Source organism: Hyperolius riggenbachi, chromosome 3 (genome assembly GCF_040937935.1).
Source record: "Hyperolius riggenbachi isolate aHypRig1 chromosome 3, aHypRig1.pri, whole genome shotgun sequence".
NCBI lineage: Eukaryota > Metazoa > Chordata > Amphibia > Anura > Hyperoliidae > Hyperolius > Hyperolius riggenbachi.
The window spans coordinates 168,138,013-168,161,717 of record NC_090648.1 but is presented as its reverse complement, the minus strand read 5'-3'; the positions used below and the strand labels follow the sequence as shown (position 1 = coordinate 168,161,717).

The 23,705-nt window shown below is 47.5% G+C and overlaps 1 protein-coding gene across 1 annotated transcript in view; it reads left to right on the top strand.

The window, feature by feature from the left end:
- The window catches only part of LOC137563132 (gonadotropin-releasing hormone II receptor-like), a 59,960-nt gene that overhangs the window by 8,656 nt on the left and 27,599 nt on the right, over positions 1-23,705 (top strand). Inside the window, exon 2 of the mRNA XM_068275218.1 lies at positions 21,974-22,518. Within this exon, the coding sequence (XP_068131319.1) occupies positions 21,976-22,518 (543 nt within the window). The 5' untranslated portion in view covers positions 21,974-21,975. The remainder of the gene's footprint in view (positions 1-21,973; positions 22,519-23,705) is intronic.

Genomic DNA, 23,705 nt, shown 5'->3' with positions numbered 1-23,705 from the left:
AACCCGGGCACCTCAGAAAAATTAAACCTTTTTTTTTTTTTTTATGGTTTTTTGGTTTTTGGTTTTGCAACCAATATAGCTATTGTTTGACGTAATAGCTGGTGGCAGAGTGGCAGCAGAAGGTAAATCATCTGTGTACCCTGGCAGTGGGAAACACAGACAGACAGCAGCAGCAGGAGGAGGAATGGAGGAGTAGGCGAGCAGCTATTGTTTGACGTAATAGCTGGTGGCAGAGTGGCAGCAGAAGGTAAATCATCTGTGTACCCTGGCAGTGGGAAACACAGACAGACAGCAGCAGCAGCAGCAGGAGGAGGTATGGAGGAGCAGTGTGAGTGTGGCAGCAGGTAGGCAGCGTGACATAATAGCCCTGGTACCTAGCGGTGATACCAGGGCTGTAAATAAACACAACAGGAGGTCCCAGACAGCGGTCGTGCAGCCCACATTGTGTCCAATACACAACTGGGACAACACAGTTTTCAACCCGGGCACCTCAGAAAAATTAAACCTTTTTTTTTTTTTATGGTTTTTGGTTTTGGTTTTGCAACCAATATAGCTATTGTTTGACGTAATAGCTGGTGGCAGAGTGGCAGCAGAAGGTAAATCATCTGTGTACCCTGGCAGTGGGAAACACAGACAGACAGCAGAAGGGCAGTACACAGCAGCCCACTGTAGGTGTAAAATGTGTGGCTGCAGGCGACGTAATAGTCAAAGTGAACCAGGCTGGCTTAGTGAGCAGGAGCCAGGAGGTGGTAAAGGGTGGTAAGGCACATTAACGATGGTTCCGGCAGCCAGTTCATGTCCCCCTCTCGCCGACAACAGGGGCCAGGAACTCGCCTTCCACCCACGCCTGGTTCATCTTGAGAAACGTCAGTCTGTCCACAGACTTGTGAGACAGACGTGAGCGTTTCTCGGTGACCACGCCACCAGCTGCACTGAAGCAGCGCTCGGACAGCACGCTGGAAGGGGGGCAGGACAGCACTTCCAGGGCGTACTGCGCCAGCTCGCTCCAGATCTCCATGCGCTTGACCCAATACTCCATGGGATCAACAGGGGCATCGCTGTCAAGCCCGCTGTACGACCCCATGTAGTCAGCCACCATGCGGGTCAGGCGCTGGCTGTGACCGGAGGAGGATGCTGCTGCATGCATCTCCTCTCTAGTCACTGCTGCCGGAGCCTCTACAGTCCTGTAGAGCTCGTGGCTGAGAGACAGCAGGTCTGTGGGGCGCTTGCTGCTGCTGGATGCAGGCACCTGCTGCTGCCTCTGTGCTGGCTGCTGGACAGTGGGGGTGGAAGGCTGGGGGAAGGCTTCCTCCAAGCGCTCAACAAGGGCCTGCTGCAAGCTCCTTATTTGTTGCGCTGGGTCTCCTCCTGCAGGCGGCAGGAACTGGCTCAACTTCCCCTTGAGGCGTGGGTCCAACATCATGCTGATCCAGATGTCCTCCCTCTGCTTCATCTGGATCACCCTGGGGTCCCTGCGCAGGCACGTCAGCATGTGCGCTGCCATTGGGAAGAGGCGGGCCACGTCTGCTGGCACATCGACGTCAGTGCTGTCCTCATCCTCCTCCTCTGCTGCCTCATCCTCTCTCCACCCCCGCACCAACTCAGCTGCGCTGTGCTGATCCCCCTCATCAGCAGCCAGGTCAGGGACCTCCACCAAGTCCTCCTCCTCCTCCCCCCTCAGAGGTGGACTGCGCAGCTGGTTGCCGCTCCTGCTGGTCCAAGGCTGCCGCTCCCTGTTCCAGCAAAGCATCGAGGGCCCTGTTCAGCAGAGAAACCAGGGGCACCCACTCGCAGACCATAGCATGGTCCCTGCTCACCATGATTGTGGCCTGCAGGAAGGGAGCCAGCACTAAGCACACCTGCTGCATGTGCCTCCAGTCATCATCGGGGACGATGGACGGGAAGTTGCTGGTCTTGTCCCTTCTCAGAGCTGCGGAAACAGTGGCCAGGGCAAGGTACTGTTTGACAGCGTGCCTCTGTTCAACCAGACGCTCCAACATCGCCAGGGTGGAGTTCCAGCGAGTCGGAACGTCAAGGATCAGCCGATGGCGTGGCAGATCCAGCTCCTTTTGCACGTCTTCCAGGCTCGCAGAGGCTGCAGCCGAGCGCCGGAAGTGACGCACAACATTCCTTGCCGTTTCCAGCAGTTCGCCCATCCCCTGGTAGGTGCGCAGGAACTTCTGCACCACCAGGTTCAGCACGTGGGCAAGACAGGGGATGTGGGTCAGGTTTCCCCTGTGTATTGCGGCAACCAGATTGGCCCCATTGTCGGCCACCACCTCTCCGACTCTGAGGCCTCTGGGGGTCAGCCAAATCCTCTCCTGCTCCTGGAGTTTGGCCAACACATGGGTTGCCGTCAGCTTGGTCTTCCCAAGGCTGACCAAGTGCAGCAGCGCTTGGCAGTGGCGGGCCTTCACGCTGCTGCTGAGGCGGGGGGTTTGGCCAGGTGTGCCGGAGGATGGCAGAGGATCGGAGGAACCTGCTGCAGTTCCCCTGAGCCTGCGGGGTGGCACCACCCACTGTGTTGCTGCTGCTGCTGTGCCCGCTGCTGCTCTCCCATCCTCACCCCCTTCCCCACCAAGCTGACCCAGTGGACAGTGAAGGACAGGTAGCGGCCTGTCCCGAAGCGGCTGCTCCAGGAGTCCATGGTGACGTGGACCCTTTCACCAACCGCGTGCTCCAGCCCTCGCTCCACATTGGCCATCACAAAGCGGTGCAGTGCAGGAATGGCCTTGCGGGAGAAAAAGTGTCTGCTGGGGAGCTGCCAGTCTGGGGCTGCGCAAGCAAGCAGCGCACGAATGTCGCTCCCCTCCTGCACGAGCGTGTACGGCAGGAGTTGGGAGCACATGGCCCGTGCCAGCAAGCCGTTCAGCTGCCGCACGCGACGGCTGCTGGGAGGCAGAGCCCTAACCACCCCCTGGAAGGACTCGCTCAAAAGGCTCTGGCGTGGCCTTTTGCTGACACGGGAATCAGCAGACACAGCAGAGGAGGCCACTGAGGACTGGCTGCCAGAACAGGCCTCAGTGTCGGCGGCAGGAGTTGCAGAGGGGGGAGGAGCAGTGCGTTTCCGCACTCCTGCTGGTGCTGCTGGAGGAGCAGGAGGGCGGGTGGCTGCTGTTGCTGCTGCTGCTGCTGAAGGCTGTGCAGTGATGGGTGTGGTGCAACTGCCAGCACCAGATGCCTTCAGCCTCTGGAACTCCTCATGCTGGTGGAAATGTTTAGCCGCAAGGTGGTTGATGAGCGAGCTGGTGCAGAACTTTAAGGGGTCTGCACCTCTGCTCAACTTCCGCTGACAGTGGTTGCAAGTGGCGTACTTGCTGTACACAGTGGGCATGGTGAAATATCGCCAGATTGGTGACTTAAACATCCCCCTACGGCATGGAAGCGCTGCTGCCTGTCTCCCTGTGGTGGTTGGGGGGGGGGCTTGGGTGCGGCTGGTGGTGGTACTGGCTGATGCTGCTGCTGCTGAGCCTGAGACACCAGCAGGGTGTGGGACGCTGCCAATGCTTGCAATGATGCGCCTCCTTGCAAGGCCCACAAGCGCATCCTCCTCCTCCTCCTCAGAGCTGCTGAGGACGACATCCCCTGGAGGTGGTGGCACCCAGTCTCTGTCTGTCACCGGGTCATCATCATCCTCCCCCTCCTGAAACATGTCCTGCTGGGATGAGGACCCCCCAAACTCCTCTCCTGATGCATGGATGGGCTGCTTGACTGTCGCCACAGTCTTGCTGTCCAATCCCTCATCCCCCAAAGTGCCCATCAGCATCTCCTCCTCAAGATCGCCAACAACAGCAGACAATTTACTCATGATGCCTGGGGTCAAAAGACTGCTGAATGACAGGTCGGCGAGTGACGGTGAACTGGCCTCCTCCCCAGACCCTGCTGGGCGGCTGCTGCGAACAGGGGTGGTGGTGGTGGTGAGGGTGGAGGCCTCGGATGCAGAGCTGATGGCGGGCTGCTCATCCTCCGTCATGAGTTGCACCACAGTGTCTGCATCCTTTTCCTCAATGGGACGTTTCCGACCCGGCTGGAGGAAAATGGGAGCAGGTGCTACACGCTGCTGCTGCTGTGTCTCTGCAGCGTGAGTTGCAGATGCTCCTGCTGGGCGGCGCCCAAGGCGTCCACGGCCAGTGGCTATGGGAGGAATGTTAGCCACTGACGCTGCTGCTGCTGCTGCGGAACTGTGCATGGTGGCGCGCCCGCGGCCGCGGCTTGCCACAATGCTGCTCCCTCTCCTCCTGATTCCCTTGCTGCCCTTCCCCTTGCCCAAACCGCGCTGGCTGCCACTTCCAGACATCTTCAATGTTTTGGGCGTATAGACAAAAGTTTTTTAAAAGGGCGGGTGAAAAGTGGGGTACTTTAATGGAGTGGGTTGGTTGGTGAGGTGACTGAGTGAGTGTCCCCTAGTACAGTAAGTAAGTAGTAACAGTCAGGAAGTACAACTAGCAGTTACAATAATCAGTAGTAATCACAAGTAAATTTAGTGTGTGTACACTCAGACAGTGAGTGCCCGCACGCAGGAGCTAGTAGCCTATGAACACAGTGACTGAGTGTCCTAGACTCCTAGTACAGTAAGAGTAAGTAGTAACAGTAAGTAGAACTAACTAATTACAATAATCAATCAGCGATCAGAAGGAAATGGAGTGTGGGTGGTGTGTGTACACTCAGACAGTGAGTGCCCGCACGCAGGAGCTAGTAGCCTATGAACACAGTGACTGAGTGTCCTAGACTCCTAGTACAGTAAGAGTAAGTAGTAACAGTAAGTAGAACTAACTAATTACAATAATCAATCAGCGATCAGAAGGAAATGGAGTGTGGGTGGTGTGTGTACACTCAGACAGTGAGTGACCGCACGCAGGAGCTAGTAGCCTATGAACACACAGTGACTGAGTGTCCTAGACTCCTAGTACAGTAAGAGTAAGTAGTAACAGTAAGTAGAACTAACTAATTACAATAATCAATCAGCGATCAGAAGGAAATGGAGTGTGGGTGGTGTGTGTACACTCAGACAGTGAGTGCCCGCACGCAGGAGCTAGTAGCCTATGAACACAGTGACTGAGTGTCCTAGAGACTCCTAGTACAGTAAGAGTAAGTAGTAACAGTAAGTAGAACTAACTAATTACAATAATCAATCAGCGATCAGAAGGAAATGGAGTGTGGGTGGTGTGTGTACACTCAGACAGTGAGTGACCGCACGCAGGAGCTAGTAGCCTATGAACACACAGTGACTGAGTGTCCTAGACTCCTAGTACAGTAAGAGTAAGTAGTAACAGTAAGTAGAACTAACTAATTACAATAATCAATCAGCGATCAGAAGGAAATGGAGTGTGGGTGGTGTGTGTACACTCAGACAGTGAGTGCCCGCACGCAGGAGCTAGTAGCCTATGAACACAGTGACTGAGTGTCCTAGACTCCTAGTACAGTAAGAGTAAGTAGTAACAGTAAGTAGAACTAACTAATTACAATAATCAATCAGCGATCAGAAGGAAATGGAGTGTGGGTGGTGTGTGTACACTCAGACAGTGAGTGACCGCACGCAGGAGCTAGTAGCCTATGAACACACAGTGACTGAGTGTCCTAGACTCCTAGTACAGTAAGAGTAAGTAGTAACAGTAAGTAGAACTAACTAATTACAATAATCAATCAGCGATCAGAAGGAAATGGAGTGTGGGTGGTGTGTGTACACTCAGACAGTGAGTGCCCGCACGCAGGAGCTAGTAGCCTATGAACACAGTGACTGAGTGTCCTAGACTCCTAGTACAGTAAGAGTAAGTAGTAACAGTAAGTAGAACTAACTAATTACAATAATCAATCAGCGATCAGAAGGAAATGGAGTGTGGGTGGTGTGTGTACACTCAGACAGTGAGTGACCGCACGCAGGAGCTAGTAGCCTATGAACACACAGTGACTGAGTGTCCTAGACTCCTAGTACAGTAAGAGTAAGTAGTAACAGTAAGTAGAACTAACTAATTACAATAATCAATCAGCGATCAGAAGGAAATGGAGTGTGGGTGGTGTGTGTACACTCAGACAGTGAGTGACCGCACGCAGGAGCTAGTAGCCTATGAACACACAGTGACTGAGTGTCCTAGACTCCTAGTACAGTAAGAGTAAGTAGTAACAGTAAGTAGAACTAACTAATTACAATAATCAATCAGCGATCAGAAGGAAATGGAGTGTGGGTGGTGTGTGTACACTCAGACAGTGAGTGACCGCACGCAGGAGCTAGTAGCCTATGAACACACAGTGACTGAGTGTCCTAGACTCCTAGTACAGTAAGAGTAAGTAGTAACAGTAAGTAGAACTAACTAATTACAATAATCAATCAGCGATCAGAAGGAAATGGAGTGTGGGTGGTGTGTGTACACTCAGACAGTGAGTGACCGCACGCAGGAGCTAGTAGCCTATGAACACACAGTGACTGAGTGTCCTAGACTCCTAGTACAGTAAGAGTAAGTAGTAACAGTAAGTAGAACTAACTAATTACAATAATCAATCAGCGATCAGAAGGAAATGGAGTGTGGGTGGTGTGTGTACACTCAGACAGTGAGTGACCGCACGCAGGAGCTAGTAGCCTATGAACACAGTGACTGAGTGTCCTAGACTCCTAGTACAGTAAGAGTAAGTAGTAACAGTAAGTAGAACTAACTAATTACAATAATCAATCAGCGATCAGAAGGAAATGGAGTGTGGGTGGGTGTGTGTACACTCAGACAGTGAGTGACCGCACGCAGGAGCTAGTAGCCTATGAACACACAGTGACTGAGTGTCCTAGACTCCTAGTACAGTAAGAGTAAGTAGTAACAGTAAGTAGAACTAACTAATTACAATAATCAATCAGCGATCAGAAGGAAATGGAGTGTGGGTGGTGTGTGCACTCAGACAGTGAGTGACCGCACGCAGGAGCTAGTAGCCTATGAACACAGTGACTGTCTGACTGAGTGTCCTAGACTCCTAGTACAGTAAGAGTAAGTAGTAACAGTAAGTACAACTAACTAACAATAATCTATCAGTAATCAGAAGGAAATAGAGTGTGTGTAGTATGTACACACAGTGAGTGAGTGCACACACGCAGGAGCTAGCTAGTAGCCTATAAACAGTGACAGTCAGTGAGTGTCCTACTCCTAGTACAGTATAACTACAATACTATTAGTAAAGGACAGCAGAAATACTGGTATAGATGAGAGAAATAAACAGAGGACAGCTGCCCACAGAGGCAAGGCCCCCCTGAGGCCTAAACCTGTAAGCTTGCAGCAGCTGCCTGTCTCTAATGTAACACACAAGCTACTAACTAAAATACAATGTCTATCTAACTAACAACAATATAGGTGTATATGGCAGGTGTAGGTGAGCAAAAACGCTAGGTAAATGATCACAATAGAGCACTGCTAAGCCAAAGCACAAAGGAGCAACTCTCTCTCTGTACAAGTCTCAGGCAAGCATGGAGAAACGGAACATGGCGGCCGCTATTTATAGGGTAGGGGCTGGCCAGGGTCCCCCTCTGTGATTGGCTGCCGTCAGAGGGCCTGGGAGCCCTCTGATTGGCTCTAAGGACATCAATCTGGGCTATGACGCTATTCGAGCTCGGTACCGAGCTCGAATAGCGCCGTTTGCTCGAATAGCTCGAATAGTGAATGGGCTATTCGAGTGTACTCGGATAGCCCATTCGAATAGCTACAGCTATTCGGAGCTCGAATACCGAGCTCGGATAGCTGAAAAAGAGCTCGAATATTCGAGCTACTCGAATATTCGAGCTCTGCTGAGCACCACTAGTTCCACATTAGAGACATATAGTTGTTCAGTTATTAGTATTATTCATTACTAGTAGTATTGGTAGTTATTAGTGGACTGGTGATCCAGGACTTTTGGGAACGCTGACAAATCATAACTGCAGTTAGAACCTTCACTAAATAAATATATGTCTTACAATTGGACAAAAAGTAGGGATAATAAAAACTGCACCCTGCAAAAAGAAACACAGAGACAACAGTAGCTCAAATGTTGCAGTATGTCACAGTACCAGAAGTATATAAAATATGCAGATCGATTACCTCCCTGGTGATCCAGCGGCAGGCCCTACATTAGCCTCCCTGGCGATCCAGCGGCAGGCCCTACATTAGCCTTTCTGGCGATCCAGCGGCAGATGCTACATTAGCCTCCCTGGCGATCCAGCGGCAGACGCTACATTAGCCTCTCTGGCGATACAGCATCGGGCCCTACATTAGGCTCTCTGGAGATCAAGCAGCAGGCCCTAAATTGGCAATCCACCATCGGGCCCTACATTAGCCTCCCTGGTGATCCAGCGTCAGGCCCTACATTTGCTTCCCTGGCGATCCAGCGGCAGGCACTACATTTGCCTCCCTAACAATCCAGCGACAGGTCCTACATTTGCCTCCATGGCGATCCAGTGGCAGACCCTACATTTGCCTCCCTGACGATCCAGCGGCAGGCGCTACATTTGCCTACCTGGCGATCCAGTGGCAGACCCTACATTTGCCTCCCTGGCGATCCAGTGGCAGACCCTATATTTGCCTCCCTGGCGATCCAGCAGCAGGCACTACATTTGCCTCCCTGGCGATCCAGCAGCAGGCACTACATTTGCCTCCCTGACAATCCAGCGGCAGGCGCTACATTTGCCTCCCTGGCGATCCAGTGACAGACCCTACATTTGTCCCCCTGGCGATCCAGCAGCAGGCACTACATTTGCCTCCCTGGCGATCCAGCGGCAGACCTTCCTCTTCCATGGCAACCTCTGATCCTGTCCAATTTTTTCCCTGCCACTGACGCAAAGGACAGTGTTATTTAAACCGTGGCCAAACAGCACCCAGTGCTGCTTCATCCCATTAACCCTTGTGAAATGTCACCCCACTAGCCAGTCCTTTTTCTCTCGCCAGCAAGCCTGTCCTGTAAGTCTTACCAGCCAGCCAGTTCTATAAGTTTCCCCTAGTCAGCCACTTATGTAAGTCTCATTAGTCTTCTACTTTGTCCTGTCAATCCCTCATACGCCTCCAGTCTCTCCTGCCAATCCCCCATCTCTCCAGTCCCTACCCTCCAGTCTGTCTCACCAGTACCTCCTGTCACAGCATCTCATCTGCTAGTCCATTCTGCTCTACCAGTACTCCCTCATCATCCTGCCAGTCCCTCCTGTCCTTCTAGTCTCCCTGTTCAGTCCATCCTACCACTTCCTCCCATTCAGTCTGTCCTGCCTGCTCCTTCTGTTCAGTCCAACCAGTCCTTCCCTCAATGTGGGGTTTGGCCTGTTGTTCTTTCCATCACCAGTGAGGCAATCCAGAGGTCGTAACTTGGTGCCAACTAGGAGTAATGGCCCATTGACCTTTGTGGGATGCTCTGGTGAAGACCCATGGTCACTTAAACCCCACGCCCTCGGAAAGTCCACACCAATTATTGGTACCCAGGTCAACAGGGCCCTGACAGCTATATACACACTGAGATTCCCTGGAAAAGTTGCACAGGATCTGAGTTTGCATTTCGCGTCTTCTGTGATTTAAATGGACATATTAAAAAAGAACAAGTCTGAAAGGGTCCTTTAGGTGGCATAGGACTCGTCAACATGTCAGTTTATCCATTGTCCTACGTTGCGAAAGATGATACATTTTTGTCTGTAGTGTGCACCTAGTCTTAGACTAAAATTGTCTGAACTTAACGTGGACTTTTACATGAAATGTTATTTTCCCAAACATGTCAAGCCTTAGCCCACACCATACAATTTTGTGTTAAATAGTTCAATAGATTATTTCCGTCATGTCCGATATTATTTCCAATCGTTTTTCTGGTTGATTTCTCAAAGAAGTGAATGGAAATTAATAAGAAAAGATAAGAGAATTGAGCAGAAAATTGAGCTGAAAATCGATCGGATGGAAAATGGACCGAAAAAACACATTGGGCTCAATTCACAAAGCGGCGCTAACCATTGCACCATGCTGGTGAAAAGCCAGTTTAGGCGTGATACGTTTAGGTGTGATAAGTTTAGATAAGTTTAGATCGCGCGCAAAGTCCCGCGCGCAAAGCAGCGCCATTAAACTCTATGCGAAGTGCACCAGACTTTGCTAGCGCAAAACTTATGATCAGCTGTGCACTGCGGTGCTCACCCAGTTGGTGCTTAAACTTATCACGCCTAAACTTATCACACCTAAACTTATCACGCCTAAACGTCTCACACCTAAACTTATCATGCCTAAACTTATCACGCCTAAACTTATCACGCCTAAACTGAGTTTAGGCGTGATAAGGGGCTTTTCACCAGAGTGCTAACTGTTAGCACCGCTTTGTAAATCAAGCTCCTTGTGTGTACCTAGCATTAAAGTGTACTTGCGAGAAAAAAAGCAAAGGATAGATACTTTCTTAGCTAACATTTGCATTTTTTCCCCTACAGGTTTGCTTAAACATTAAATTCTCTGTAACACTGTACTTAAAGAGACACTGAAGCAAAAAAAAAATATGATATAATGAATTGGTTGTGTACTATGAATAATTACTAGAAGATTAGCAGCAAAGAAGATATTCTCATATTTTTATTTTCAGGTATATAGTGTTTTTCTAACATTGCATCACTCTATAATATGTGCAGATTACACAACACTCAGCATTCAAAATGAGTCTTTCAGAGCAGTCTGTGAAGTAATGAACTCTCCTCTAGCAGAGGAAAAGTAAACAGTTCAATTACAGTTGAGATAATAAAAGTCAGATAACAGCCCTCTCCACGACTAAGTTAGTCGGAGAGCTTAAAGAGACTCCGTAACAAAAATTGCATCCTGTTTTTTTATCATCCTACAAGTTCCAAAAGCTATTCTAATGTGTTCTGGCTTACTGTAGCACTTTGTACTATCACACTCTCTGTAATAAATCAACTTATCTCTCTCTTGTCAGACTTGTCGGCCTGTGTCTGGAAGGCTGCCAAGTTCTTCAGTGTTGTGGTTCTGCTATGAACTCCCCCTTCCAGGCCCCTCTATGCACACTGCCTGTGTGTTATTTAGATTAGAGCAGCTTCTCTCTTATCTTTTACAAGCTGGATAAATGGTCCTCTGAGCTGGCTGGGCTTTCACATACTGAGGAATTACATACAGGCAGAGCTGTCTGCACTCTGCAGGAAGAAACAGCCTGACACTTCAGTGGAAGATAGCTGCAGGGGGAAAGAAACACACAAATGATCTCTTGAGATTCAAAAGGAAGGGTGTATACAGCCTGCTTGTGTATGGATGTATTTTCTATGTGTGGACATTCTGTACATCAACCTACTTCCTGTTTTGGTGGCCATTTTGTTTGTTTATAAACAAACTTTTTAAAACTGTTTTTAACCACTTTTAATGCGGCGGGGAGCGGCGAAATTGTGACAGAGGGTAATAGGAGATGTCCCCTAACGCACTGGTATGTTTACTTTTGTGTGATTTTAACAATACAGATTCTCTTTAATAGCTTTTTTGCATAGAGATAACAACTGGAGTTTCTCAACTCTTCCTGTACTGGAAACAATTAGACTGATGTATCTGATCTTAATGTTTTTTTTCTTAGCTGTACTACACACACAAATCATAATATCATCATTTTTTTTTCGCTTCAGTGTCTCTTTAACCATAACTGTACTACAACATACTAAGCTTACTAGCATGCTGATAACACCACGCCTAACTATCACTGGGCCATGCTCAGAAAGCTCTAACCTATGTATTTTGTTGACATCACAAGTGGCCAATCAGAGTCCTTGTTTATGTACTATAAGTCAGGTCTGTGTATTAAAATATTTGTTTAGTAAACATTTCTTTTTTAGTCATATATTTAATGTTTTTATCTTTTTTTTTTTTAGCTTTTTTAAATTTGCTTCGCAGCTTTCCTACACAGCTGAAACTAAACACAAACCACACCCACTTATTTCTGTTCCTGGTAACAAATCAATAAGGTTTTACATTTTGCAAATTAATTCAACAATGTCAGTAAACTGTATTCATTAAATATATGGATTTATTGTACTAGTCTGGCAATCATGTATGTCTCCATAGGCCTGGCACTATAATATAGTGATTACCACAGTGAGCGTCTAATGCAATAAACACAGTATAATCAGGTACCTTTTGCTAATGTTGAATAATGTGAACAATGGTTGAATACTTCAATACATGCTGATAATTTGCATTAGTACAGGCTACGCTGCACTGTAGAATCCACCATTGTGCTCAACATCATTATTTTGCTGTGTTTGTGAAGAAGATAACATTATAAATAGTCTGGCTGTAAAAGAGCAAATACATATTTTTAGAATGTAAGTACAATTCCACAGTAATGCTTGCACTTCCAACTAATAATGGCTTACAGTACAGAGCAGAAGCAACAGTGAATGAGTGAGTCAAAAGCCTGATTGAAAAATTCTGCAGTCTTTTTTAGCCAAGCACTCAGTGGCGTAGCAATAGAGGTTGCAGAGGTCTCGACCGCACCGGGGCCCTTGGGCCAGAGGAGCCCCATAGGGCCCTCCCTCAACAGCAGTATTAGCTCTTTATTGGTCCTGTGCTGGTATTAATCACTTCCGTTTACACACATTTATTGACGGCCTGAAATAAAAGGTGCATACATATGTAACTGTTTTGCCAATGTGGCAGCAGTGAAACAATATTAACCCCCCTGGCGTTACAATAAAATCGCCAGGCGCAGCACTTTAAAATTTTATTTTTTTTAATTCATGTAGCTAGCCTAGCGCTAGCTACATGATAGCCGCTGTGCAGCAGCATCCCCCCACCCATCCCGATCGCCTCCGGCGATCAGAGCAAACAGGAAATCCCGTTCAGAACGGGATTTCCTGTTTGGCTTCTCTCGTCACCATGGTGACGATCGGGATGACCTCATCCACGTAATGGCATCTGGGGGAGTCCCGATCCACCCCTTAGCGTAGTATGGCGGTGATTGGCCAGGCTGCACAAGGGGTCGGGGTGGCGCGGCGGGTAGTGGCGAATCAGCGTGTTGTGGCGGTAATCGGGTAGTACACGCAGCTAGCAAAGTGCTAGCTGTGTGTAACATAAAAAAAATTATGCAAATCGGCTGAGAAATCCTCCGCGGCGGCATACCCCGAACTCGGTTCGAGATTACCGCCAAAGAGGTTAATATAGAAGGCATTAGTAATTCAAACATAGCATAGTACGGTACATTGAACAAGATTGTAACAATAACGGAGCGTTATAGTTTACAGAGGTCTCTTCTACAGTGAAAGAAAGGTTCCATCAGTAAAAGGTTTGTTAGAAGAAAGAGGAGAACAGAAAGTTTTGGTGATAATTCAGGTGGGAGTGAGCTCCGACTCCGAGATGTCTCCCAGTGCATCACTGCTGAAATATGCAAATCAACCATTGCTGTCCTTGGAATCTACACACACCTCCAGATCCGCTGGAATGCAATGATGTATCAGCTTGTTATTTGTACAGAGCCATAATAATCCAACATGCACACAGACTGTTTCGGATTGGTTGATCCTCATCAGTGCATGACATGGATTCATGTGGCTCTATGGAGTAGGACTTGAAACACCCAGAGGTACAGACTCACCAGCAAGCTCATGGTGAACCAGAATACACATTTGCATATATTCAGCAGTGATGCACTGGGAGACATCTCGGAGCTCACTCCAACCTGAATTATCGCAAATACTTTCTGTTTTAAGAAAGCAAACTTTTGTTTTCCATGGCATTTTAGTAAGAGAACTTTTTGGACCATTGTAGCCCCTCACACGCTCCAATGAGTTCTGGTTCACTATGAGCTTGCTGGTTAGTCTGTACCTTTAGAAGAAAGAGATAACAGAAAATGCAGGGAACTCCAAGGGAACCAACAATTTTGGCCCTGAGCTACCATGACAAACATGTCAAATTACTGATGAAATTTACCAATGAACAATCTAATAGCAAGACATCTAAACAAAAGTTATTATGCAAGAGATAATGCTCTACGGTCTTTACCTAGTAGATCACATGGACTACGAAAAGTGATCCTATCCTCCCATTTCATAATAAATTTATCCTGGCAGTAATCCAGATTTTTTCGCTATTTTTTCCATTAATTTAATTTGATCAAGTCTAGTCAGTAAAAGCTCAAAAATTATGGATGGTTGCTTCCAATGAAATGCAATCAACCATTGCGTAGCCCCTATAAAGGCATTCACCAGCGGCCTAAACGGTTTTGGCACCTGTTTTGAGGGTAGAAACAATAAAGCATTTAACATATCAAATTTAACGTCAATCTTCAAAACCTCTTTAATCAGTGCTGTTGTTCTCTGCCAGGTGTTAATTGCTACTGAACAATCCCAATGTGAGGACTGAGGAAACATTTTATGGACCCTATCAGGGGTATAATACCATCGGGTAGTTAACTTATATGCTGTTTCCTTATTGAAATTTAATTTAGAGCTTTTGGCTATGTTGCTAAATATACTTGATCATTGTTTATCAGTTATCGGGGAACCCCAGTCCTGCATATGCTTCAGTCTAACCTGCGAAGAGGAGTGTTATAAATGAAGATAAATTCTAGATATAACCCCAGATTCAATATGAGGGTGAAGGCAAATTTGTTCATAAAAGGTGCAAATACGTTCCAATAATTACTTGTATAGATGCTTTAAATAGTACTTATTGCACCTCTGACACTGTGGTTGCCCTTGGCAGGTTTTAGTGCGCCAGATCAATTGTTGTGTATAGAATGCTTTGGAAGGGGGGGGGGGGTGTAAAAATCGCACCGAGGTCCATAGCTCCCTAGCTACGCCCCTGCAGCCACTAGATGCTCAAGGAGTTTGAGGGCATTTTATTTTTATTTTTTTTGCTTAAGTGTGAGAGGAACCTGAAGAATACAGAGCCTGCCATCTTTATTCCCTTAAAACAATGCTAGTTGCCAAATTTCTGTGCTAATGCTCTGGCGCTTATTCAATTCACTTTTCTCCTAAGTTGTCCCCAGGTGATATTTCCACACCTTAGCAATAAAATGCTTTTTAAGGCCTAATGCACACCAGAGCGGTTCGGCAGCGTTTTTCGATCCGCTTGCGGATGTGGAAACGCTTGGGTAATGTATTTCAATGGGCTGGTGCACATCAGAGCGGGAGGCGTTTTGCAGAAACGCATACTCCCGGGCTGCTGCAGATTTTGGATTTCTGCGGCGTTTCTGCCTCCAATGTAAAGTATAGGAAAACCGCAAACTGCTCTGAAAAACGGCAGTTCAGAGCGGTTTTGCAGGCGTTTTTGTTACAGAAGCTGTTCAGTAACAGCTTTACTGTAACAATATATGAAATCTACTACACCAAAAACGCTTCACAAAACCGCAAAATGCTAGCTGAAACGCTACAGAAAAATAAGAAAAAGCGTTTCAAAATCTGCTAGCATTTTGCGGATCTGCTAGCGGTTTTTGGTGTGCACCAAATAAATTTGTCAGTACTTTTTACCCATTGTTTCTTAGTTTTTCAATTGCAGAGTGCTGAAAATGTACAGTGTTTTAAACAGACCAAAGACAAAAAATTATCTCGTAAGAAAAAACTTAGGAGAAAAAAAGTGATTTGAACAAGAGCCTCTGGCCCATATGCAATTCACTTTTTCTCCTGAGTTTTCCCTAGGTGATATTTTTTCACCTTGTCATAAAATGCCTTTTAAACCACCAGCAGGAAAAAAAAAATACTCAAAATAATTTTGAAACTTTTGTAAAATGATAAAAAGCTGTTTTAAAGAGAATCTGAAAATGATTTCATAGGAGATAACTCAGGAGAAAAAGTTAATTACATATTGCGAATAATGGGCTTGATTCACAAAATGGTGCTAACTTAGTTAGCACGCTTAAAAGCCCCTTAGCACGCCTAAAGCCCTTTAGGACGCGCAAAGTTTCACCTAGCACGCACAAAGTTTAGCACTTCGCGGTGCGCACGAAACGTCGCACCGGGTGCCTTTAAAATGTTGCACTGGGTGCGACTGGCAGCGCTAAATTTTACGCGTGATCAATAAAAGCTTTGGGTGTGCGAACTGCTTAGCACCCTAGTTAGCACGCCCAAAGCTTACAGGGGTGCTAACTGAGTTAGCACCCTATTGTGAATCGAGCCCATTAAGTTAACTTTTTCTCCTGAGTTTTCTCCTAGGAGATAATTTTTCATCTATGGTTTTAAGTACCTTTTCAACACTTTGCAATTAAAAAAAAGTACCAAAATGTAGATGAAAGGCTACTATCAAAATTATTTTTAGTATTCTATTGCTTGCTGGTAGCTTAAAAGGCCTTTTATTAACAAGTTGTGAGAATATCAGCTTGGAGAAAACTAAAGAGAAAAAGATGGGCCTCTATCTCTATGTCACGGAATGAGAATGCAAATCAGATGCTTTAACTCTGGTCTGCCTCCACTGTCTGCATAGTTGTTGCAGTTGTGTGAATGAAAAACAACTAAATCCAAAAGCTCGGCATGACAGCCCGGCAACTGGCATTGTTTATGAGGGGATAAAGATGGCAGCCTCCGTGTTCCTTTGACTTCAAGTTCCCTTTAAAGGATAAGCAAGGTGACATGTGACATGATGAGATGTGACATATGTCTACACAAGCAACTAGGCTGTGTTGTTGATATGATATGTAATGATATGCATAAAAAACTTATATTCAATGTAAATACAAATGATATTTACAGCGAATATCAACTACGGTAAGATAGACCATTTTTAACTTGTGCAGCCTTGTGTAGCATATATATGTTGATTGATCATTGACTGAAATTTTTGTCTGCATATCAATTGTATGCATATCATTTGTATTTACAGTAATTATCAACTACAGTAAGACAGACTATTTTTAACTTGTGCAGCCTTGTGTAGAATATGTATGTAGTTTGATCATTGAATAAAAGTAATTAGTATTTACTATTGATCTTATTGGCCTTCTTGTGGTCACAATTTAATTCCGTCATAGGACAATAACTGGTGCAGTTTGAACATCCTTCCCTAGAAATAAGATTTATAAAAGTAAAGCAACTGTTCTTTTCCCGGACTGATACACCACTAAACTATTCTTCTATGTTTTCTTTTATTTGCAGAGCATTGAGACAATTAGTCATTGTTTGATGCTAATTAGGAATGCTAATTTAACATAGGGGAGTAATTATAGAGGAGCAGCGCCTGCAGCTGCAGAGGGGCCCAGAGGTGTGGGGAGGCCCCTTCCCTCCCTCTGATACTCCAGATCGGGCGTTTTTGTGGCTACACATGTTATGGGTGTTATGATCCTAATGGTCACGCCTGTTTTATGATCTTTACTAGTAAAAAGGCCGCCTGTTAAAAAATGGGAGCTAGGTCACAGCCGCTACCCCCTGTACTGCGCACACATACGCGTGCCGCTTGCTCGTTCCCCACCACTGTCTGAAGTATATGTACACAGGGAGCTGATTGCTTGGCAGTTGTAAAAAGCTGTCATTTCCCACAATGCAATGAGGACCTCTGTGAACCACACACAGCAAACTGTCAGATCCGGCCCTGTGTCCTAACTGCCCTGGCTGCGCACACGCTCAGTACAAAAAAGCCAGGGACACACAGACATGGAAAGAGGATGACGCAGGGACAGTTAGGTTTTCTTATAGAGGATAGGATGGGCCCCAGGCTGTGTCACCAAGGGGTACAGGGGCATAACTAGAGGGGAGCAGCCCTTGTGACCACAGGGGGACCAGAGCTGTGGGGGCGGGGCCCCAACTACTAACCTTCCCTTCCTCTGATACAGGGGAATATACTTCAGATCAGGTGTATTTGTGGCTACGCTTGTTATGGGTGTGATGATCATGATGGCCGCACTTGTTTTATGGCCCTTGTGAGATGGACCCCAAGGCCGTGAAGGGAACCAAGGGAAGGCACGGGAAGGGGTGTGAACACTAGGAAGTTTCACTGGAGGGCCCCGTGAATTGTAGTTACACCACTGAAGGGGCGGCTAGGGAAGGTTTGTGAACATTAAAGGGGCCCCATATAAAGTTTTTTTGCCGGGAGGCCCCATTATTTGTAGTTACGCCCCTGCTGGGCTGTCCCCAATATACATACATCACAATTCCATCCCCTCTCTTACATAACAAGCAGCTGTGTATAACACTTCCATAATGAATAGTGCACTTGGATGGGCACCTTGACACCCCCAATAGGTGGTGCCAGGGGCATAACTACAAATCATGGGCCCCCCAGCAAAAATTTGATGCCCCCCCCCCATGTGTACACACATTTCCTTGCCTACCCCTGGTGACCCTCACAGCCTGGGGGCCCATCTTGCAGGGTCATAAAACAACTTTGGGCATTATAATCTTCAAACCTATAACAAGTATGGCCAGAAAAACACCTGATCTGAAGGATGGGGCCCTCTAACAGCTCTGGGGCCCCCTGCAGTTGTAGGGGCTGATCCCCAGTAGTTATGCCCCTGTGTGGTGCCCTAGTTAACTGCTTAATTTGCTTGCAGGGTCATTACGAGGCAGAGGTGAAAGAGGCTCTAGCCTCAGGGTGCATTGGAGGGGTGCACACAGGGCAGTTTCTAGGCTAAATTGCACCCAGGGCGAGGGTGTAAAAATTGTGTCCGCAGTATTGGTTAGCCAGGTCTAGTTGCCCTCAGTATAGATAGCCAGCTATAGGTCCCCCTCAGTATAGGTAGCCAGGCATAGGTGCCCCAAGTATAGGTAGCCAGTATAGTTGCCCCCAGTATAGGTTAGCTAGGTAGGTGCAGTGCAGTTTCTAGGCTAAAATGCACCCAGGGCGAGGGTGTAAAAACTGTGCCCCCCCCTCACCCGAGCAAGGTATGGATGCCCGCAGTATAGGTTAGCCAGGTCTAGTTGCACTTAGTATAGGTCCCCCCAGTATAGGTAGCCAAGAATTGGTACCCCAGTATAGGTAGCCAGGCATAAGTGAGCTAGTATAGTTGCCCCCGCTATAGGTTAGCCAGGTAGGTGCCTCCAGTATAGGTAGCCAGTATAGTTGCCCCCAGTATAGGTTAGATAGGCAGGCGCCCCCGGTATAAGTTAGATAGGTAGGTGCCCCAGTACAGGTTAGCTAGGTGGATGCCTCTAATATAGGTAGCCAGAATAGTTGCCCCCAGCATAGGTTAGATAGGTAGGTGCCCCCAGTATAGGTTATTTAGGTAGGTGCCTGCAATATAGGTAGCCAGTATAGTTGCCACCTGTATAGGCTAGCTAGGTAGGTGCCCCCAATACAGGTTAGATAAGTGCCCCCAGCGTAGGTTAGATCGGTAGCTGCCCCTCAGTGTAGGTTAGATTAGGTAGCTGCCCCCCAGTGTAGGTTAGATAGGTAGCTGCCCCCCAGTGTAGGTTAGATAGGTAGGTGCCCCCCAGTGTAGGTTAGATTAGGTAGGTGCCCCCCAGTATAGGTTAGATAGGTAGCTGCCCCCCAGCGTAGGTTAGATTAGGTAGCTGCCCTCCAGTATAGGTTAGATAGGTAGCTGCCCCCAGTATAGGTTATTTAGGTAGGTGCCTGCAATATAGGTAGCCAGTATAGTTGCCACCTGTATAGGCTAGCTAGGTAGGTGCCCCCAATACAGGTTAGATAAGTGCCCCCAGCGTAGGTTAGATCGGTAGCTGCCCCTCAGTGTAGGTTAGATTAGGTAGCTGCCCCCCAGTGTAGGTTAGATAGGTAGCTGCCCCCCAGTGTAGGTTAGATAGGTAGGTGCCCCTAGTGTAGGTTAGATTAGGTAGGTGCCCCCCAGTATAGGTTAGATAGGTAGCTGCCCCCCAGCGTAGGTTAGATTAGGTAGCTGCCCTCCAGTATAGGTTAGATAGGTAGCTGCCCCCCAGTGTAGGTTAGATAGGTAGCTGCCCCCCAGTGTAGGTTAGATTAGGTAGGTGCCCCTCAGTATAGGTTAGATAGGTAGCTGCCCCCCAGTATAGGTTAGATGGGTAGCTGCCCCCCAGTATAGGTTAGATTAGGTAGGTGCCCCCCAGTATAGGTTAGATTAGGTAGCTGCCCCCCCGTATAGGTTAGATTAGGTAGCTGCCCCCCAGCATAGGTTAGATTACGTAGGTGCCCCCCAGTGTAGGTTAGATTAGGTAGGTGCCCCCCAGTATAGGTTAGATAGGTAGCTGCCCCCCAGCGTAGGTTAGATTAGGTAGCTGCCCCCACGTGTAGGTTAGATAGGTAGCTGCCCCCCAGCATAGGTTAGATTAGGTAGGTGCCCCCCAGTGTAGGTTAGATAGGTAGCTGCCCCCCAGTGTAGGTTAGATAGGTAGCTGCCCCCCAGTGTAGGTTAGATTAGGTAGCTGCCCCCCAGTATAGGTTAGATTAGGTAGCTGCCCCCCCAGCGTAGGTTAGATTAGGTAGGTGCTCCCCCAGGGTAGGTTAGATAGGTAGCTGTCCCCCATAATGGAGGGGGAGCCGGAGCCGCGGGGAGGGCAGCCCGACCTCTCCCTCCCTCTCCTGGTCCGCCCTCCGTGCTCCCCCCTCAGATGCAGAGCGAGCAGCCAGGGAGGAAGCGCTGTATACAAAATACCTCCCTGCGTTCCAAGCGCTGCTCTCTCGCCGCCAGTCTCTTCTTCTCTGCCTATCTGATGATACACACGCTGCCAGCAGCGTGTGTATCATCCTATAGGCAGAGAGGAAGAGACCGGCGGCGAGAGAGCAGCGCTTGGACGCAGAGAGGTATGTTGTATACAGCGCTTTCTCCCTGGCTGCTCGCTCTGCATCTGAGGGGGGAGCACGGAGGGTGGCCCAGGAGAGGGAGGGAGAGGTCAGGCTGCCCTCCCTGCGGCTCCGGCTCCCCCCTCCATTACAGCGCCCACCTCCCACCAGCTCCCAACAGCGCCCCGGGCGACGGCACGGGCCGCACGGCCCTACAAACGGGCCTGGGTAGGTGCCTCCAGTATAGGTTCGATAGGTAGGTGCCCCCAGTATAGGTTAGCTAGGTAGGTGCCTCCAGTATAGGTTCGATAGGTAGGTGCCTCCAGTATAGGTTAGCTAGGTAGGTGCCTCCAGTATAAGTTAGATAGGTAGGTTCCTCCAGTATAGATTAGCTAGGTAGGTGCCTCCCAGTATAGGTTAGCTAAGTAGATGCCTCCAGTATAGGTTAGCTAGGTAGGTGCCTCCAGTATAGGTTCGATAGGTAGGTGCCCCCAGTATAGGTTAGCTAGGTAGGTGCCTCCAGTATAGGTTCGATAGGTAGGTGCCCCCAGTATAGGTTAGCTAGGTAGGTGCCTCCAGTATAGATTAGCTAGGTAGGTGCCTCCAGTATAGGTTAGCTAGGTAGGTGCCTCCAGTATAGGTTAGCTAGGTAGGTGCCTCCAGTATAGATTGGCTAGGTAGATGCCTCCAGTATAGGTTAGATAGGTAGGTGCCCCCAGTATAGGTTAGATAGGTAGGTGCCCCCAGTATAGGTTAGATAGGTGCCTCCAGTATAGGTTAGATAGGTAGGTGCCCCCAGTATAGGTTAGATAGGTGCCTCCAGTATAGGTTAGATAGGTAGGTGCCTCCAGTAGAGTTTAGATAGGTAGGTGCTTCCATATGCGGCAGAAGAGAGCGGCCATAACGGAGTTACAACTCACCTTCCGCGATCCCCACACGCACGCAGCCTCTATCTTCTTCCTTCTTTTTAACTCCGTTATGCCCGCTCTCCCCGCTGCTCCGCCCCCTCCTTGCAGCTCCGCCCAGCGCCTTGGACGGTTGCGCGGTTTGCATGGCCATAGAAATGGGCCTGGGTTCACAATTCCCTTAGCTATCATTCACATATTGTGTTTGAAGCAAAAAGAAATAAGAAAAGGTGGTACAAGCCAGATAACTAGAGATTAAGGTGTGTGGAGGGGGGGGGCTGGGGCACCTCTTAGTCTAATAGCAATCAGTGTGTGACGGCTGGGGTGGGAGGGATGGAGGGGCCCACTTTGGTGTCTCAGCCTTGGGTGCTGGAGGACCTTGTCCTGGCTCTGTTTGCTCGTGCCTAAAAATGTCTCTTTGTTTAAGATGATTAATAGACAGTTCATTAAAAATAATAATATGTTTTGGTTTTCCTCTAGAAATGAATATCTCTAAGGAAGGTGGCAGCACAGCTTGCAGAAATACGCCATGGCTCAGCAACTCTTGTGACTTGGATGTCAACATCTCCTCAACAAATGTAACTCACAGCCAGTTCCAGTTACCTACCTTCTCTCCAGCTGCCAAGGCACGAGTCATCATCACATTTGTCATCTTCACACTGTCAGCTTTCTGCAACTTGGCTGCTCTTTGGGCGGCTGCTCGGACAAGCAGAAAGAAAAGGTCACATGTGCGCATCTTAATCCTCAATCTCACCACAGCCGACCTGCTTGTAACATTCATTGTGATGCCGCTGGATGCCATTTGGAATATCACATTGCAGTGGCAGGCTGGAGACATAGCCTGCAGAGTGCTCATGTTTCTAAAGCTTCTGTCTATGTACTCCTGCGCATTTGTCACTGTGGTCATTAGCTTGGATCGGCAGTCTGCCATTCTCAATCCGCTAGCTATTAACGATGCCAAGAAGAAAAACAAGATCATGTTGTCAGTCGCTTGGGTAATGAGTGTCGTGCTGTCCCTGCCACAGGTATACCAACTTCTAACCTTAATAATAATAATGTTAGGAAATAATAAGCCATTACAACTCCTATAGGTGTGTTTTTCCATAGAATAATAACATGATTGCTTTTCATATAGAAGCCTAGAAGTGATGATGTAGTGGCCTAAAAGCAGACACTAAAACGCCATGAATAGCAATGGAAAATTAATGCTAATAATAATAATACAAACTTTAGTGCAAACTGTACACAGCTTGGAATTGGGACAATCCAATTTGACATGAAGTACATTTGATAGGCCTAACTCTAAGCTGCATTAAATCTGCATGCGAGCCACACAAATTAGCATCTCACTGACAACCCCTAATGATGGGCACGGTAAATTCGGGCGCCTGAGGCTAGTGGACAAATCGGGCGCCGCCATCCACTTCTATAATAAATATCGTTTAACCATTTACCGCCATCCTAACGTATTAAAACGTCATGCTTACCGCTATTAACAGCAACATGACGTTTTAATACGTCGCGCATTCCCGCCGCTGCTACCGCCGTGTGTCCGCCGCTACCGCCGCCATTACCGTCGGGATCCCGTGCTGGGCGATTGGGGAAGAGGACTGAACAGTCCTCTACCCAATCGCAGTGCCTGGAGTGAATGGACGTGACCGCGAACAGCGGCTACGTCCATTCACATAAACAGGAAATGTAACAGTTTAATAAAGTGTGTAAAAAAAAAAAAAAAAAAAGTGAACACGTCCTATGAGTGTTCACCAGCGCCATCTTGTGGCCAAAAAGTATATTACACTTACAAAATACATACATTTTCAAGTATATACACATCACTAATAAAATTACACTTCCAACCCTCCCCCCCCAAAAAAAACACTTGTAAAAAAAAAAAATCAGCTTAAAAAAAATAAATAAATAGTTACCTTAGGGACTCAGCTTTTTTTATTCTATATTTTATGGGGGAAAATTAATTTTAATTTATTACATAGGGGCTTGTAATTATGGCCAGAACAAACAGAAAAATAACCACTTATATTTCAAAATAATATACTGTCGCCATACATTGTGGTAGGGACATAATCTAAACGGTTTAATTATCGGGACCACTGGGCAAATAAAACGTGTTTGTTTTATCCACAGGAGAATGTTTAATTTTAAAACTATAAAGGCTGAACACTGAGAAATAATGATTTTTTTTCTTTTTTTTTCT